Here is a 17765-nt window from a genome sequence, read left to right on the forward strand (position 1 = left end):
ATTGGATTCAATACTATCAAGATGAAGATTGCTTTGTAGAGAAATTAGTTAGATATTAGAAATTTAGGATTGATGAGAATTTGTGGAAACCCTAGATACTTGTAGTTAGATAAAAACAAGATACCGATATAATTTCGATTTTGTTCTCACAAAAAGTAAAGTGATATGAATATTTAAACCTTTTCTTCTTAATTATTTGGATTGATTCATGTTGCGAATCAAATCACAGTTTCCAATCATGCATGTGGTCTAATGAATCTAACTCCAATTATTTGATGGAAACCCATGTACTTAAGTGTTGACTCTCTCATTTTTTTTTTTTTTTTGTGTAAACTGATCTTAGGTTTCAGTTAATTCTATATCTATATACATATAGTGTGATTTTACAACAAAATTATGAAAAATTTACCAACTTTTTTTATAAAAAAACTAAGTGTTGGAATTGTTTTCATCAATATTATAAAGTTGTGGACATTTTGTATATATGTATTGATACGAGTGAAAGTCGTTTGTTGAATTTGTTGTGTTATTTATATATACTTTTAAAATAAACTGATGTTCATATATTAAACAAAATTTGATGTATTTTAAAATATCAAAATTAACACTAAAAACTCAGAAAACAATAATCCAAAATTATGATGAGAAAATGTACAAATAACTTTGATAAAAATTGTACGAATTATGATAAACATATATGTTTAACTCAGATTCTATTAATCTTATTTTAGATATGGAATAAATCTGGTTGAGAAGAAAATAGATGCTCTAGAATTAATTTATTATTACTATTTTTGACAATATGTATTGATGTTATAGTTAAATATATTTGACATGTTTTTGAAATGATTATAAATTATCTTTGATACTGAAAATATAATTTCTTTTATTGTAAGATAATGACTTCCGAACGAAAAGAAGGAAACTGAGAGAAAGTTGATGTTTAGAAATTAGGTTTTCTGTCTTTGTTTATTGGTAAGTATTTATATCTAATAATTAATTTCACTGTTAAAAGAAAGCACCGAAAATTGGATGCATGCAATTCTTTGTGTTTATGTTTGTGGAAATCTTCTACAGTATTGTTCAAATAGGTCAAATATATATATGCATTTGAGATATTATTTATTATAGAATTTAGAATATCATGATTTTTCATTAAAATGCTCTTTTAGAAAATTAAAAAAATGTAATCAAAATATTGTTATCGTTGACTTATTTTAAACATACTAAAAAAATAAATTTATGACAATAAATTCATAAAATTCAAAGACAAATGTGAGTACAATTTGAGGGAACTTTTTTTTACTGAAATAATATTATATATATATATATATATATATATATATATATATTATAACAATAATAGAGGTTAATTTTGGCAACTATTTTTCGTGTAAATATTTTTTTATTTGTTTTATTTTTTATATCTTTACATTCCTTATATACTTTTGTTTACCATATAATTATAATAATTGATGAAAAAAATACATATCTCATTTTATAACTATTTTTTGTATATGTATTTTATTATAATTCTACTCTTCATGTTTTCATAATTTATTTTCATTATGATAATAATTATATTAACACCCTTTTAGTTAACATTTGAAAGAGGAAAAATAAAATAAAATAAAGAAATAAAGAAAATAATAGTAACAGATATTATAATATAACAATATACGGTGACATGTCTTTATCTATTTTAATGACTTAGAGGTTTCCATCATAACACTGTAGGACCAGAAATAAAAATGAAGTTCTTGTCATTTGCAATCACTTTCATACCCCTCAAGACCATGTGTTCCACATATGAAAAATTCCTATATATGATTATCTTAAATATTAACTTCATTTCAAAATCCTTTTTCATGATTGTTTCTAGGGTTTTTGAAACACTCTGATAGCATTAGTGAGCACCATTGACATATCTCAGGAGTCATGATGTTTAAAATGAAAGTTGGGAAATTATGGTAAATGATAACTTACAATAAAACCTTTTTAGACCATTAAAACATGTTTTCTCTTGTACATTTTAATATTTTATATCAGACTAATATAGGTAATTAACCTAATTATTACTTATTTTATAATACACACTATATCATTCACAACAGACAATCTGTTAAAAAATCAAACAGTTAAATTAATAGAAGAAAGTAGAAGACGATTTATTAAAGAATGTTCTTTATTGTAAGTATTTATTTCCATATCAATTCCATATATGCAAAATTGAAATTGTTTCTATTCAAAATTTTAATACATTTTTTGTCCTAAACTTTAAAAATGAATGAATATAATTTTTTTAACCTAATTAATTTTTTTTTTACGTGTCAAACTCGTTTCATACTAATATTGAGTTGTTTACATTATTTGACACATTCTTGCTTCAATGTCACCTAACAAATTTCATGTTAGTATTTGAATTGTTTACGCGGTTTGACACATTCCCGCTTCAATGTCACATGAAAATGCGTTTAAAAAAACTGTATATACAAATTTACTTCTAAAGTTTAAGAACCAAAATATATCAAAGTTTCGGATAGACAAATTTTAATATTACGTTAAAATTTAGTACTAAAACCCCTAAGTTATATATATATATATTGGCGGAGCTATACGGATAAAAAGAAAGTTATCAGTAATGATGAAAACAATTCAAATTTAATATCTTATCTTAAAGTATCCCGAATCATGATACAAATGATTATATTTTTCAATTAGAGAACATGTTTTATATTAATTTTTTGGAACATGTTTCTATTTACATCGGAAAAAAAATAGTTAAAAATTTTAGTTTTGATTCAATGAGTTCAAAAATCTGAAAGAACGAAGGACAATTTGTATATGTGTGATTTCTTTTATAGGTACAATTATGCTAAATTATATATTCATTTTTCTTTATCGTATTAGTGATAATAATTAAATATATAAATTTTGAATTTTGAATATATTATTTTGACTCTCCCAAAATTATTGGTCAGTATACGCAACTATATATATTTAGTATAGATTAAATTGTATCAAATCCTCTTTCTATATAAACTTTTTAAAATAGTTAAAAATGTTTTGTTTGAGACGATTAAAATAAAACAAACAGAGCTTTGTAAACTGAAATTAATTAGGAAAATGTGATTCTGAATCCCTTATTATTAATGTTAAGAAAGACGTTGAATGAGGGATGAAAAGGAGCCACACTGTGTGTCTTGAAACATAACCCACATGTCTCATTATTAACCTCAATCCACAGTGGCATTAGATATGTTGGACAAAGGTAACATGCTAGGTGCCAAATGCAGAAAGTGTTACAAAATACTATTGAAGTTTGAACATGAATGCACCCTGATCACCGGACAACACCCTCTCCCATGTTGTCTCAGAGGTGATGCATCACCAGCTTCACCATCCTCACTCACATTCTGTCGCTAATCATATCATGCATAATATTCCACACCATTCAAAATTTTCAATAACACTTCGATTCAACCATCACCATGCATAAATTCCAAACTGCCTGTGTTATAGAATTTATGTGTGGACTCCTTCATCTCAAACTGCTTCATTTGTTTAAACATGTCTTTACCCTTTCGACTTAATAATCTCAAAAAAATAACTTTAAATCTTATCCAGTCTTACAAAATTATTATTTTGTAAGGTAATGTTTCCATCTATTTGTAAATTTATTTTATTTTTAGTTAATGTAAGATTTTCAACACACTTTTTACACCAATATACATTCTGAGCATGAAATTGGATATTTATAAATTGTCTGATATTAATCTGATAGCGGGTGATACAATACGTCTAACAAATATTTTTTTAGATGATCTATTACTATTTTAAGAAGTGAACTAAACCTAACTCAAACTTACAAAATTAACTAATAAAGTGAGATTTACACTTATTTTTAGGGTTAAATATGTTTTTGGTCTCTTAACTTTTAGTAAATTTTGGAATTAGTCAATTTCGAAACTTTGGACCAGTTTGGTTCTCCATCTTTCGAAATATGTGGATTTAGTCCTTTTAATCAAATTTTATTAAGTTTATTTGATGTTTTGTATGCATTTCAGGATTGTATTTGAGTTATTTATATTATTTGACACATTTGTGCTTTAATGTTAAGTCAAATACCGTTATGAAACGCGCTTGAAATATCAAATAAAGTTAACAAAATTTGATTAAAAGAATTAAATTCACGTATTTCGAAAGATAAATGACTAAATTGGTCTAAAATTTTAAAATGAACTAATTTCAAAATTCACTGAAAATTAAAGGAAAAAAAAACATATTTAACTCTTATTTTTATACTGTAAATTCACCTTATTTTTAGTGTATCGAAATTTTTGACAAAGCAAATCAGAACCAAACCAAAAGAGAAATTTTGAGTTCATTGATATCGTTGAGTTTTATGTTTCACATTTTTTTTTACTGAATTTTGCATAGTTTTGTAATTGTGATTTTCGGAGCTGTTTTCCAACTTTCTCTCATTTTATTAGGATTTTATATTTCTTTTATTAATAGATCTTTTATCAATCAAAATATGACCATATAGTTGGTTCGGCTTATATGCTATATCTATATTTAGAACAACAACTTTTTATAAAGGATGAGACACTCCCAATATTTCATATTGGTTATGAGGCAAAAAAAATGAAAAGCTTGAATTATCTCAATCTATTCCAAAACTCAATCATAGTGATTTAAATCTTATTTAAACTCAATCTATTAAAAAAACTTGTTATTTATGCATGTATTTTTTAACTAGTTTCTATAATTCGTAAGATTTGCTCTCCATCAAAATTTCAAAATTACTTTAGAGTGAGAAAGGTCACGTGTAGTGGGTAGATGACAAGGAAGTTTGATTTATATTCCTTCACAAGTCTTTTTCTTCATCAACCTTTAATGCCAAACCTACAACTGTTTCCTGGTCTTCATAATCAGTAATTTTATCTACAATTTCATATATATATATATATATATATATATATATATTTACAACATATGAAAATCACAGTAAAATTATTATTATATAAAAGGATAATGATATTATGACTTCATTTTTCGACTTCATCTTTTACTTTCTGACGTAACTTAGTATGAATCATTGATTAATGTACAACTACTATTTTTAAAAGAATAATCAATTCTTCACATTAAACAATGTCAGAGAGTTAAAAAATGAAAATTATAATATAAATTTTCTACGTAAAATTTACCTAACATCATGTCTACTAATATTTAACTTTGTAATATTATATTTAAGAGATTTGTTGAAAGTTCCATATTAACTAAAAATAAAATAATTTTATAATATGTAAGTGAAGTGCAAATCTCATCTTACAAACTAATTTTATGGAGTTAAATTAGGTTTAAAATATACTTCTAACATAAAATTAAAATTATTAAGTTAGTGAGATTTCTTGATATTCTGTTTTCGTCTTATCGGATTAATAGATAAACATGACTCTTTCATTTTCAGCAAGAGATATAAAATAATATTGGTGGTTGAAAGATGAGAGCAACTCACTGGATTTTTACTTGCACACAAATTGATGCAAAAGATAAAGATGTTGATAAACTATGGTCTTAGCTTGGAAAAATATTAAGGGACAGCTAACACAGGTAGATTGATGGTGCATTTTTTTTTAATTAATATTATTATTTATTATTGTTATAGCACACATATCGATCTCAAAGAAATATAAATTAAGATCTTAAGATGTGTAGCAATTAATTATCATAATTGATGTGAATGTTAAGAAATCAAACAATTAATGTCATTCAAATGACACTTTTTGGTTTCCCTATGCAGTGCCAGAAGATGGGATCTAAGATACCCAATACAATATGTTGGGTAAAATGGGAAGTTTCATCACTAATCAATAATCCACAAGTTTACCACATTTTATCTAACCCAAATTATAAAGAAAATATATTTATCAATTTATTTTTCATATGATTTCTTGTATTTTCTTTTCAATACTTAATAATGTTTAATCCAACTTAAAAAAATATGAATATTAAACATAAACTGAGTTATGAGAGATATACGTTACAACTTGAGAAGATAGATTAGTCGAAAGAATAAACTCCATAAACATTAAACATTGTTACAAGAATGCAAAGAACTAAACTAGTGTAGTAGAATATAATTTTTTTAATGATGGTTGACTCAAAACTATTATTAAAAGTCAATAATTGAGAATCAACCACGATTCCTTAGTAAATCCATTGTAAATTTTGAAAAATAATGACAGTTACTTATACATGTTTTTTAAATTTTACCCTACATTTTGCTTTTTAAAATTAAAAAAAATTATTTTATTAATTTCAATCACTTTTTTTTTTAGATTTAACCATTTTTTTATTTTAACCATTCTTTTTAAATTTAACTATTCTTTTAAACTAAAATAACTATTTATAACAAAAAGGTTATTTACAAAAAAAAAAAAACTACCTACAACAAAATTATTTAAATTTACTTTTATAATTATAATAATAATAATTTTATTACTATGAAAAAAATGAACATGCATATGCATAGCATAGCAGATGAATTGTCACTGATTGTTACTAATAAACTTTGTTTAATCAAATATAAATGATGAAAATTTTAATCGTTACTTTCGTAATCAATAACTATACGACTATCAAAGTTTATTACCATTTATACTTAATTAGAATTTTGATCTCTATATATTTATAAATTCTGTCATTTTGGTTTTTGAATTTTTATACACAATTTCAATCTTTAACTGTCAATTACACATAACTTTGTTTATTTTTTAGTTTTTCATTAATAGTTATTTCTACTTTAAACAAAAGAGTGAAAATATGGAAACGTAAAAATTAAAAAGAGTAACCCTGGTGTGGGGAGTTACTATCGGTTGTAATTTGATTAAATTACCGATAATTTAAAATTAGGAGATAAAAATTATGTAAAAAATTAAATCATGAATAATTAAAATTAAGAATAAAATTAAGTAACAAAACTAGGGAACAAAATAACCTATAATTTAAATATAACCCATACCCTTCTTGGAAATAACTTTTTCAGTAGAATTGTTAAAAATAAGCACATCAAAATTTTAAATTCCAAGTCATTTTCTTTGTTCCCCAACTGTACCCGGTGAAACGCAGAACACGAGTGGTAGAACAGGTTTCTCCGTCGTCGTTCTCTGAATACGTTCCCCGGCCACCGTCAGGTATTTTCCGCCACCATTCTTTCCGTATTGAATTTTTTTTTTTATCTCGTGGATAACCCTTGACTCAATCTTCTGCTAATAGTTTCTGCTCATAACTTGTTTGATAAAAGGTCTGAACTGTTGAGTTATAGTCATTACAAGTATCAATGGTGGTTCATAATTCTCAAGTATGCTTGACTCTTTATGGTCACTGCATTTCTCCGCGTTTTTAGTGACACATGAAGCCCTGAGTATTGTATAGGTTCTGTTTGTGAAAGTCGTATGGGGTGGTCTATTGCTTCTTGACTCAGATTTTTATCAGCATTTGCTTGATTATTCTTTAAAAATTATGTTACTTCGTTCATAAACTAGATTCCAAATAACATGTGCATTTTTTCTTTGCTGAATCCGCATTTGTTGCTGTTGCTATCATTAGGTGGCTTTGTTAATTAATTACTCATGCTGTTGAATTCCTCTTTTCCCTTTTATTGTTTAGTATTTTCAAGAATAAATAATGCAAAAAAAAAGGTGCTTGAGGAATTCTGAGGCCATTGTTAACTATCCTGTCTAAATAGTGAAAATAATAATGGCATGTACGTATATGTATAGGAGTATAACAGCTAAAGGATGGCCATCTGAACAAGTATCCATCCTCCGTATGATCACAGAATAGTATGTCGAATTGTTATTATGGATACATTGGGTCTTAACTGCATTGGGGTAGAAATTAACTAATTGTTTTATCAACAAAATAGAAATTTACTAATGCTGACAGGTGGTAGAATTTGGTGTTTAGAAAGTGAAGCTAAGATAGTAGGTTGGTAACCTTCTCTTCTCTAATAAATGCCTATATTTTTCTTTCTGGTTTCTGTCGTGAGCCGTGACCATCTCATCATTGGCAACAACTGCTGTGGTCTAAGCTACTTTCCTCATTGTCGGCCTCATTCTCAACTTCTCCTGGGATATCGTTGTACGCATTGGATATTAAACTTTTGCATTGTGGTTGTTCCAATCAAAATTTCAAGAATGACAGGAAGAATATTGTAAGAAAAGAAGGCGGTGAAGAGATATGTAGAGCACAATGTCTATGCTACTCCAACAAAGCGTGTTCGGTTTCCTAAAAAAAGTTATATATACAAGCTCTATTCACCAAAATAATTCACTATCAGATCTAATAAATGTATCATGTGACTGTCCATAATTTACTGAAGTAGCTAAGAATGCCTTTTATCTTTGACTCTTCCCCTGCTGTCTTTGCACCATTTCTTTCTCTCTATTTTATTGATTTGAGTTTCCTTATAGGAAGCAGTTCAGGGTTCATAAAATGACAAGAAAAGAGATAAGATAAGATAGAGAAAGGGGGACTTTGTTATAATCATCATTCTAATATTAGGAAGTATGGTTGAAAAGAAACCGTATGTAAGTAACAAAAGCAGAAAACAAGGTGAAGACCACCTTTCTAGAATATTTTTTTCTGCTTAGATACATATAGGTTGGATCGAATTGCTGGTGCATTGAACAATAAGCCGCCTAGGTCGTTTTTCTCCTGGGTTTAATCAATTTTAATCATCATGGCAAAATGGGCGGGACTGGCTTAGTATTTAAGTCTGCTAGTCCGCATTGGCCCAACCTGCATTACCTGCAGCCCGTATGGTTTTGGGGCGGGTCAGCGTGCAGCCTGCGTCTCTTTATTTATCTTGTTCTAGAAAAACTGAAATTCCTAAACCAATGTCCTGCTTGTTGCGAGCGTGTTCAGTTCTTTTCTCTCAATCAGTTGGAGTCCAAAGCTAAGTCCCCCAGCAGCTTGGGTTTTTTTCATCCTTACTGGTGACACACAGATCTTGTGTTTGTTCCATCCTCACCAGTGACAACAACGGAGCTCTTGGTTCAGGCATATTGTTCTGTCCTTGGCCTTTGTATTGGTTTTATTTGTGCATAATTAAATAGGAAATAAGAGGGCTATCTATTATTTTGTTTTGTGAATTGGAGTGACCAGTGATGTGTGGTAATTTAGTGAGAAGTGAATCCAATCCAGTTGCTCTGTAGGACATGGTTTGGGATATGCATTTTTCTTTGCAAAGGGTGTAACTTGGATGATACAGTGTCTGTACCGGGATGTATACATTACTACCACTTTGATAAATTCGTTACCTATTAACTTGTTGAATTTATATAAAATATTTGAAGTTTCCATAATGAACAAATGATGAATTGTTGATGCGTAGGTTCCATAAGTGAATCCAATGTGTGCTAGAATTTGACACCTTTTTATTATTATAAAGTTGCAGGAATGCAAGTAAGTGTGGAGTACCACTAGATAGCTCGCATTGATGTGTCATTTAGAAGGCATATATCCTACTCCAATTCACATCACATCCTCCTAAACATAAGTTCAGTATGTCTTAACATCAAACACATATATTAGGCTAACGCAGACTAGCCCACAGGCCTGCAAGCCAGAATCTATGCGGGGCGGACCAGAAGTTGAGCCCACATTTCTAAAGTAAGGTGAGCTAACTTAACCCGCATTTTGTGGGTCAAATGCAAGACGGGCCTAAACGGACTGAGCCGACACACATTGTCACCCCAAGTATTTGACAATATGACACCACCTTTTTTCTCAAAGGTAGTAGCAGCTAATTAGATGTTACAACTAGACTGAGTCTAAGTTACTTAGGCCACATGATAGAGTGCAAGAAAAAACAGAAACTAAGGTAGGATTTTCAATATTCAAGCAAGATAGTAACTATTTTATATTAAATATAGTTGTGTTTTGCTGAACATTAACTGAAAACGTTGTCTCGTGTCTGATGCTCATTGTCATCTATGGCAATAAGTAGCAATAGGATATATGTATAGCTTCATCATTTCATTCCTTTACAAAAGAAAGTGTATGTGTAGTCCAATCTACAAAATTGGGAGCTAGAGAAATGTAATAATACATTCTTTGACACTCTCTTTAATATTTTATTTATTATTATTTGGTGAAATCTTATGCTGTTTTACTAATGAAAAAGTGAGTCCAAGTAATTTACCGAGGCTGACTTGAAACTTGATAACACAAAATACAAAAATTAGATTGCAACTAACGCTTTTTGACAATATCCTGAAAGATTCCATTTTAGTGGATTAGTGAAATAGTGATAGGATGAAATTCTGGATGATCTTCTCCATTACTCTTTGAAACTGTTAAATGATATAGAATTCTTTGGTTGATTTGCCTTGTTGTATCATTCAGTGTAATTGTCTGGGCTTGGATGATGATGTTTGAAATGATTATTGTACATTAACAGATCTTGGTTTCTTATTGCATAGAGTTTTTATGTATACTTGTACAGTCTCCTGATGTAATGCTTTCAACCACAAACTTATTTGAATTTCTAATCTATTTGGTGAAGAAAGCAGATGACTAGTCAAAGATATTTCCTAAGTCTTTTAGCGAAGAAAGAAGTATGATGGTTTTGAGGAACTCTTTCCATGTGGTTATTTTTTCCTATTTTCTGTTCATCTAGAATTTAATGGTTTGTCTTTTTCAGTGTACTTTCAGTTGTCCTCATCTCTCCAATCTTTTCAAATTTGTTATTAGTTGAAATAACAATCAAAGGATGAATGATAACTTGTGTTTGGTATTATTTGCTCAGTCTGTACATTGACTCGTGATGATTTTTGGCTGTGTTTTCATGGAAAAATGATTTGTAGAAAAACATCAGTAAAAAAAAGATTAGTGATACATTTGACATATGTGTGATCTCTCTTCATGCTTGACAACTTTTCCGAAGCCATACGCTCATATCTTTTTTGCATCCTATGCAAGAATTAACAGTTTTAATTCTAGGTTTCTGTATAATGGAGTCTTGAGAAATTTAAGTGTAAGACGCTTTGATTGATGAATCAATTTCAATAGATATCAATATATTCAAAAGATCAGAGCCTTATTTGTTTTGATTTCTTTTCACATCTGCTTGATGCATGTCTACTGTTTATTCGTTTTATTTTTTTATATGCAGTGGCTACTTTTCTGTCAACTGTTAAGATTCTTGCTTATAAAGCAAGAAACATGAAGACAAAAATATATTGACACTGAGATTAAGTGCTATGTATAAACCTTTAATAACCACGTTGGTTTCCTCAGGTTTCTCCTCTTCGGATTGGTCACGATTGTTTAGGAAATATTGAGTCTCAAAATGGTGATTCTTTCCACGTTGCCACTGAACTATTCAGGTTTTTTCTGCCTACATCGGTATCTTCTAAGTCGTACTTTATTCACTCCCTGTTTAGCTTTATATTTCTTGATATATTGCAGCTTTCCTTCACCGAGGTGCTCCTTTTTTGCCATCAAAGTTGGCAGCGAGAGTTGCTTGTCACAGAGATGTTTCTCTAACACCCCAAACGGTTGTTATTACTTATCTCTCTCATCTAGTTTAAATCTCCTTCAATTTATGTGTTTGTGCATGTGTTTCTAGTGGTAACTGTGGTTTTAGATTACATGCTTTTCTGTTTGCAGACTTTTAGCATACAAAAGAGAGAAAAACATGCAAACCATAGTTGCAACAAATTTTTTATCCATGCTGCAAGGAATGATCATCATATAACCTATGATGACGGCTTGCCTGAAGAGCCCTTTTTGCTATCATTGATCAAGGATGTCATATGGTATTTGTTAAAGTTTAACCTGTCATTAAACTGCATTAACCTAATGAAATACTGTTTTTACCTGCATGAACTGAAACTATTTTTACTTTCATTAAAGACCAGTAGAATTCACCTTTGAATGTTATTGAAAAAATACAACCGTATTTCTAGTAACTATCTCTTTGTTTCCAGGGGGCTAAAATATTTGTTTGTATTTTTGGCTGAGCAACCTAGCCAGCTGAAATACGTGGAGTGGCCAAGTTTTAGCAGTACGGTACGCCAATTAGTTCATTATTTGCGGTTTCTATTTCATTTAGGATTAAATATGTTTTTGGTCTCTTAAGTTTCATTGAATTTTGGAATTAGTCCCTCTTCGAAACTTTATACCAATTTAGTCTTTCATCTTTATAAATGTGTGAATTTAGTCATTTTTACTAAATTTTGTTAAGTTTATTTTTCATTTTAAATGCATTTTATTATAATATTTGAGTTAATATTAAAGCGAAAATGTGTCAAACGGTGTAAACAATTCAAATACTATCATGAAATGTGCTTGAAACGTTAGATAAACTTAACAAAATTTGGTTAAAAAGACTAAATTCACGCATTTTTAAAGATGAAGGACTAAATTGATCAAAAGTTTTGAAGCGGGACTAATTTCAAATTTTGCTGAAACTTGAGGGACCAAAATCGTATTTAACCCTTCATTTTATAATTTGTGAAATGTATTGAATGATTACATGCTTATATTAATCCTTTGCAGCTGAGGACAGCGGTTCTGACTCTTATCCTGGTTGCGTTGCTTATTGTTGCATTATCATCTGTTGATTCGGTCCTCTGCTATCTTTTGGCATTAGCTCTTAGGAAAAAACCATAACCTTGTAACCTTGTGGTGTTGCCAATGTTTCCATAATACATAAGCATTTCATCTGGTACTTGTAATCTATATAGGTCTATCCTCGTTAACATGTAAATCTTAACTCTTCTTTTGAACTGGAATGAATTATGTTATTCAGGAACCTTTTATTAAAGCCATTGCTTTCCATCTTAGTGAAAGAAATGGTTGCAATGGCATAGAATCTTGTTGATTCCATGGATGGAATTGGATATTTGAGTTTAACAATAGAACCAGAGGGTAAAAGGTTATGGCAGCTCATACTTCTCAAATTTGCAACACGTGTATAAGCTTGTATCACACACATTAATTTAATATCTATACAATTAATTTAGGGTAAAATGTTCCTTAGAAAATTACAATTGTTTGTTTTTCTTTTCTAAAACTTGTAGGTTCTCTAAAATTATAAATGTGTTGTTGATATCGATAATGTTGAAATCCATTATTATAAATTTAAACATGTTTGCTTTTAGTCCTTTTAAATTTTTAATATTTTAGATTTTTCATATTTTTAAATGTGTTATTTTATTGATAGAGCCAAAATCTGTTAATGACCTTTAATATTTGATTAATTATTTGCTTTAATATAATTATTTACTTTGCATGATTGATTATATATTTATAAACTTAATGTAATTAATTATCCATTTAATATAGTTTATCATCTTTTCAACATAATTAATTATTTATTTTACATAAATTTTCGTATAGTCAATTTTTTTTTTTGCAGATAATAAATTAAATGCTGAAAATCATTATTGGGCTTCATCTCTATTAACAACGATGATACATTTATAATTTTGAAAATCAAAAAAGTACTAAATTTTTATGAAGGATAAAAAATAATACGTTTACAATTTTGAAGACCTACAAAGTACTACAAATTTTTGAAGGGTGAAGAATAATTTTATAAGATCAAACGCTATATTTTATCATACAAGTAATTAATGGATTTGAAATCCTAAAAATTTTAGAGAGACGAAAAGCAAACATTTGTAATTTTATAAGGATGAAAAGCATATTTTACTCCTTAACTCAGTCTTTTTTACAGATTCACATAAAATAAAATTTAGTCATTTTTGTTTTCAAATAAATAGGTTTAATAAGTGGAGACAAGAAACTATCCCCATCCACCATCTAAGTCAATTATATAAAAGTTATCTTTAAATATTAGATTAAAATATTTAATATATTTTAAATCTATTACTTATTTACTATTTATAATGTGTTATATTGTAATTCACCTCTAATTAGGGTAATCAAACTAGCTTGCTTCAACATTCCACGTAATCAGAGATAAAACAACATCAAAAAAGAAATTAGTTCTTTTTATCCATATACGTCAAAAGGGAACCACTGTAACTTACTCAGTAACATAAAAAGAAACATTACCACTTATGTTGAAGTAACTCCAAAAATACTTCCTAAAATGTAATAAAATAAATTTTTCAATAAAATAAACATAATTTACATATGAATTTTTCTTTCTACAATCACTCTTTCAGAAGTGTATCAAAATATGTCCATTCACAAAATGGGAAAGTGTACAAAAATTGAGGAGGATGACATTGAAACTTGATGAGATGCTGTTTGGGTCAGATTTGGCCAGTTATCCATTCCCTGAGAAGTCTTTTTCTGCACATCAACCTTGGGATTTAGCACTAATTGAAAGTGACTTTTGCTGCCAAAACCACTGTTTTCAGGTCTTTGTGGTCGGTAACATGATTACAAAACCATGGTAATAAGCTTACCTACCACCAATGTTTGTGAATTCCAATGCAGCATTATATTTTTCTGCTCAGTATTATTTATGATTATGGAAATGCAGAAACAATGATTTAGCTCAAATCAGTTATGCACATATTATTCTTTGTAACTTCTGTTATTCACATATTTTGCTCCCTTCAGATTTAACTGAAGCTTGCCCTAAAAGGTTCTACTTATGCAATCAAATTTTGAGAACTTTTAGTCACTAGATTCTCTTTTTCCACTAAAAGTTTCTATTCATGTTCCACTGGTTTACTTCATTTATCAATGACACATGGTGAACCAATCCAGGTTAAATCAGATACAGAAACACATTTTAGGAAGAAATTTCCTATGAGCTATTAGGTACTACAGTTCCATACTGTTGTAGTACGTGTGTTCAAAGCTACATACAAATGTTCTGAACCTGTCAGCACTGAAAATACAGTATAAGTGTACAACTGCAGTTGCATCATCCCATGACAAAACCTGTTTTTGCATCGACTTTTGGATTAACTAAAACGTTTTACTCAGTATGTAGAAGTAGAATTATTATCACCATCAGTAATTCCAAATCAACAAAATGATCCAACTTTCCTCACTTAAGTGAAAATAATGCCTTCAAAACCTTAACAGAAACCATATGAAAATGATGCTGTGAAAACTTTTTTTTCCATGTTCAATCGAATACACAACCCTCTTACATTAATATAATAATAAAGTTTAAACACTATTTTCCTTACACATATCCATATTATTATAGTAAGGTTGTGAAGTAGTTGAACATAAAATGAAAATTGTCAAAATATCATTCCTTAAAACCACAAGACATTAAGTTTTTGTCTGTTTGCTGTAAAATCTTTGGAAACAGCAAAAAGTTTCACAATTTGGTGATTAGAGTTGTATGTCTAAGAGAAGGTAAATTACATTTAGCTGCATAACCAAACACATTTGAAGTATGAGTCTAAACTATTTATAAATTGCTCAATATGTTCATCTTCATTCAATGTGATATATTTTAGTCACATTTTCACTTTCACTGCAACAATTATGCACCAACCATTAACTGGTACTGCCCTTTATTTTCACTTGGAATCAGTGTTTCACCCCTTTTATATGAGGATCAGTACATTGTGAGGTACATTTCTTTCACATCAACAATGAAAAAAAATCCGTGCAGCTCTTTTGCGTGATTCTGAGCAGGAGCCTACAAAAAACACCATGAAGACTATTGTCCCTCTATATGATACCTGCAATTTTTCCTTTTACAAAAAGTACATTGTCCTTTGTTTTTCAATTATACAGTGATATATGAGAATCACCCCAGATGAAAATTTTCATGCTTTTCTTCCGGATCCTGTTTGGATCATGTTCAATTTTTCCAGAACTGATTTCAATTTGAAGTTTAAAGCCAAAGCAACAAATAGTTGTCACCAAATTCAAAGTAGAAAAAGGCTATGCAGTCAGACCAATAGTGATTCATAGGAAGCTGATGGTTTCTGACTTGACTCAGTGGTCAAAGTTCATTCATTGCAGTGTTCTTTCAGATGCACCAGAAAATATCATGGACAGTCAAACAAACTATGTACCAGGTTGATCGTGTTTGGAGGGATTTTGAAAAGTTCATAGAATAAAGTAATGTGAACATAGAGAATAAAACTTTGCTGAATGCTGACTTTATTTACAATTTGAAATTGGACTTTAAGCAAAGCTGTTAATGATTACTTGTTCCACAAATTCGATGAAGTAGGCATGTGAATTTGAAAGGGTGCATGGACTTCAGAAATTAAAGTCTTGGATAGACTAATTAGCCAAATAAAAGGAGAAAGAAACAAATATGAAGTCATTTTGACGTAGCTATTACAACCTTGAGTGCATATTCAATATTCAACAAAACAACCTAATATCAACAACAGTACAGAGACTGAAGAGTCACAACATAACACAACACAACAGAATCTATCAGACTTTGGAGTGTTGGAAAACTTCTGACATTGCCTATTCAGCAGATTAAAGCTTTCAAACAACATAAATTACAAACCTAACCAGTGAACCAATATCATGTAACATGGTTGAAAGAAAACAGTTTCATTTAAGCATTTGGTGAAGAGTTATTGAATGCTCATGTCTATGTTTGTGTAATAGCATACGCTAAATGAAGCCAATCTCTTGATTAGATCAAGAAACTAGCACCAAACCAGTGTATGAATATCATTCTTCAATTCATTGTCTTGATGGATTGTACTAAAACAGAAAACTAGCAACAAAACCACACCAGCCAAATGAAAAACCACAACATCTTACCTTACATAATCCCAGAACACAAGCTGATATATATAATCACTCCTTCATCCCTGATTCATAGAACTGTGTATCAAAGTGAACAAACCCTTTATTGCTTTACCATCACAACCATGATGGTTAAACACCAAAACCTACCAATTTCATGAGGAAATTAACAAGTCCAAAAGCAAGACTTGAAATGAGCAACTTTTGACAATAAAAAACAGATCTTGACACTGACCTTTGTTTGAAGAGAGAACTTGAAAGGTGTTTCACCCAAAGGAAAGTTTTTCACTGCTTCCCCCTTTGTTCATTACAATGATTGAGCAGTAGTGGCAGTGGCACACATTCGTGTATCTTATCTTATCAATTCCATCAAGATCCCCACCAAAGTGGCCATTATCAACACCATTATTACCATTATTATTATGCTATGGTTTTTGATTTTGGTTGGTTTTGAGTCACTTTTTGAGACCCCACCGTGAGCATCCAATACAGAAGATGGTAAGTGAAAAGACTATAGCGTATGAGACACATTCCAAAAAGTGACAAAACCACATTATCATGATTGTGCAATATCATGTAACATATGTGCTCATAAGTCTGAGGAATGCTGAGAAAAAGGCAAAAGAAAAAGCAGAAAAAGAGAGAGGTGGAAGAAGACCATCTGGGCCTGTGGGCCCTCACACAAAGAGACAAGTGGCAAATGAACTCCTTGGCTGGCCCACCAACCGGGCCCAAACCCATCAGCCACCGCTCCTGAAGGGGGCAACAACTGACTTTAGGAACATCCCTAAAACAAAAAACAAGTTGTTGAAAGAGACATGCATCAATATATATATATATATATATATATATATATATATATATATATATATATATATTATTTTCTTTTGGTAAAGGAAGAAGAAGGCATCAAAAGCAGAACACTGTGTACAATATTTTTTTTATCACTTCTCTCCATGCTTGTGGAAGAATTTGGGTCATCACTTTTGACATGATCTCTTCTTTTTAACTACATTTTTTTT

At 29.6% G+C, this 17765-nt stretch overlaps 1 protein-coding gene and 1 long non-coding RNA gene across 4 annotated transcripts; one reads left to right on the top strand and one right to left on the bottom strand.

Moving 5' to 3' along the window:
* The first annotated feature begins 7042 nt into the window (after positions 1-7042).
* LOC114181498 (uncharacterized) lies at positions 7043-12964 on the top strand. Of its 2 annotated transcripts, XM_028067972.2 has the most exons (7): positions 7071-7202; positions 9464-9689; positions 11314-11402; positions 11485-11573; positions 11686-11834; positions 12006-12087; positions 12577-12964. In XM_028067972.2, exons 3-7 carry the CDS (start codon positions 11366-11368, stop codon positions 12688-12690), a joined length of 471 nt encoding a protein of 156 aa, XP_027923773.1. In that variant the 5' UTR covers positions 7071-7202; positions 9464-9689; positions 11314-11365; the 3' UTR covers positions 12691-12964. The 2 variants fall into 2 exon arrangements, with proteins under 2 accessions (XP_027923772.1, XP_027923773.1); XM_028067971.2 differs by lacking the exon at positions 9464-9689 and having other exon boundaries at positions 7043-7202.
* A 2269-nt stretch (positions 12965-15233) lies between these two features.
* LOC114182362 (uncharacterized) lies at positions 15234-17496 on the bottom strand. Of its 2 annotated transcripts, none has more exons than XR_014994252.1 (2): positions 16979-17496; positions 15234-16821 (listed from the first exon to the last, which is right to left on the bottom strand). It is a non-coding gene; the product is annotated as an uncharacterized LOC114182362 (long non-coding RNA). The 2 variants fall into 2 exon arrangements; XR_003604074.2 differs by having other exon boundaries at positions 15234-16889.
* Between the last annotated feature and the right edge of the window lie 269 nt (positions 17497-17765).

The sequence above is a fragment of the Vigna unguiculata genome, chromosome 4 (genome assembly GCF_037176805.1).
Source record: "Vigna unguiculata cultivar grain cowpea cultivar isolate G323 ecotype 2 chromosome 4, ASM3717680v1, whole genome shotgun sequence".
Lineage (NCBI taxonomy): Eukaryota > Viridiplantae > Streptophyta > Magnoliopsida > Fabales > Fabaceae > Vigna > Vigna unguiculata.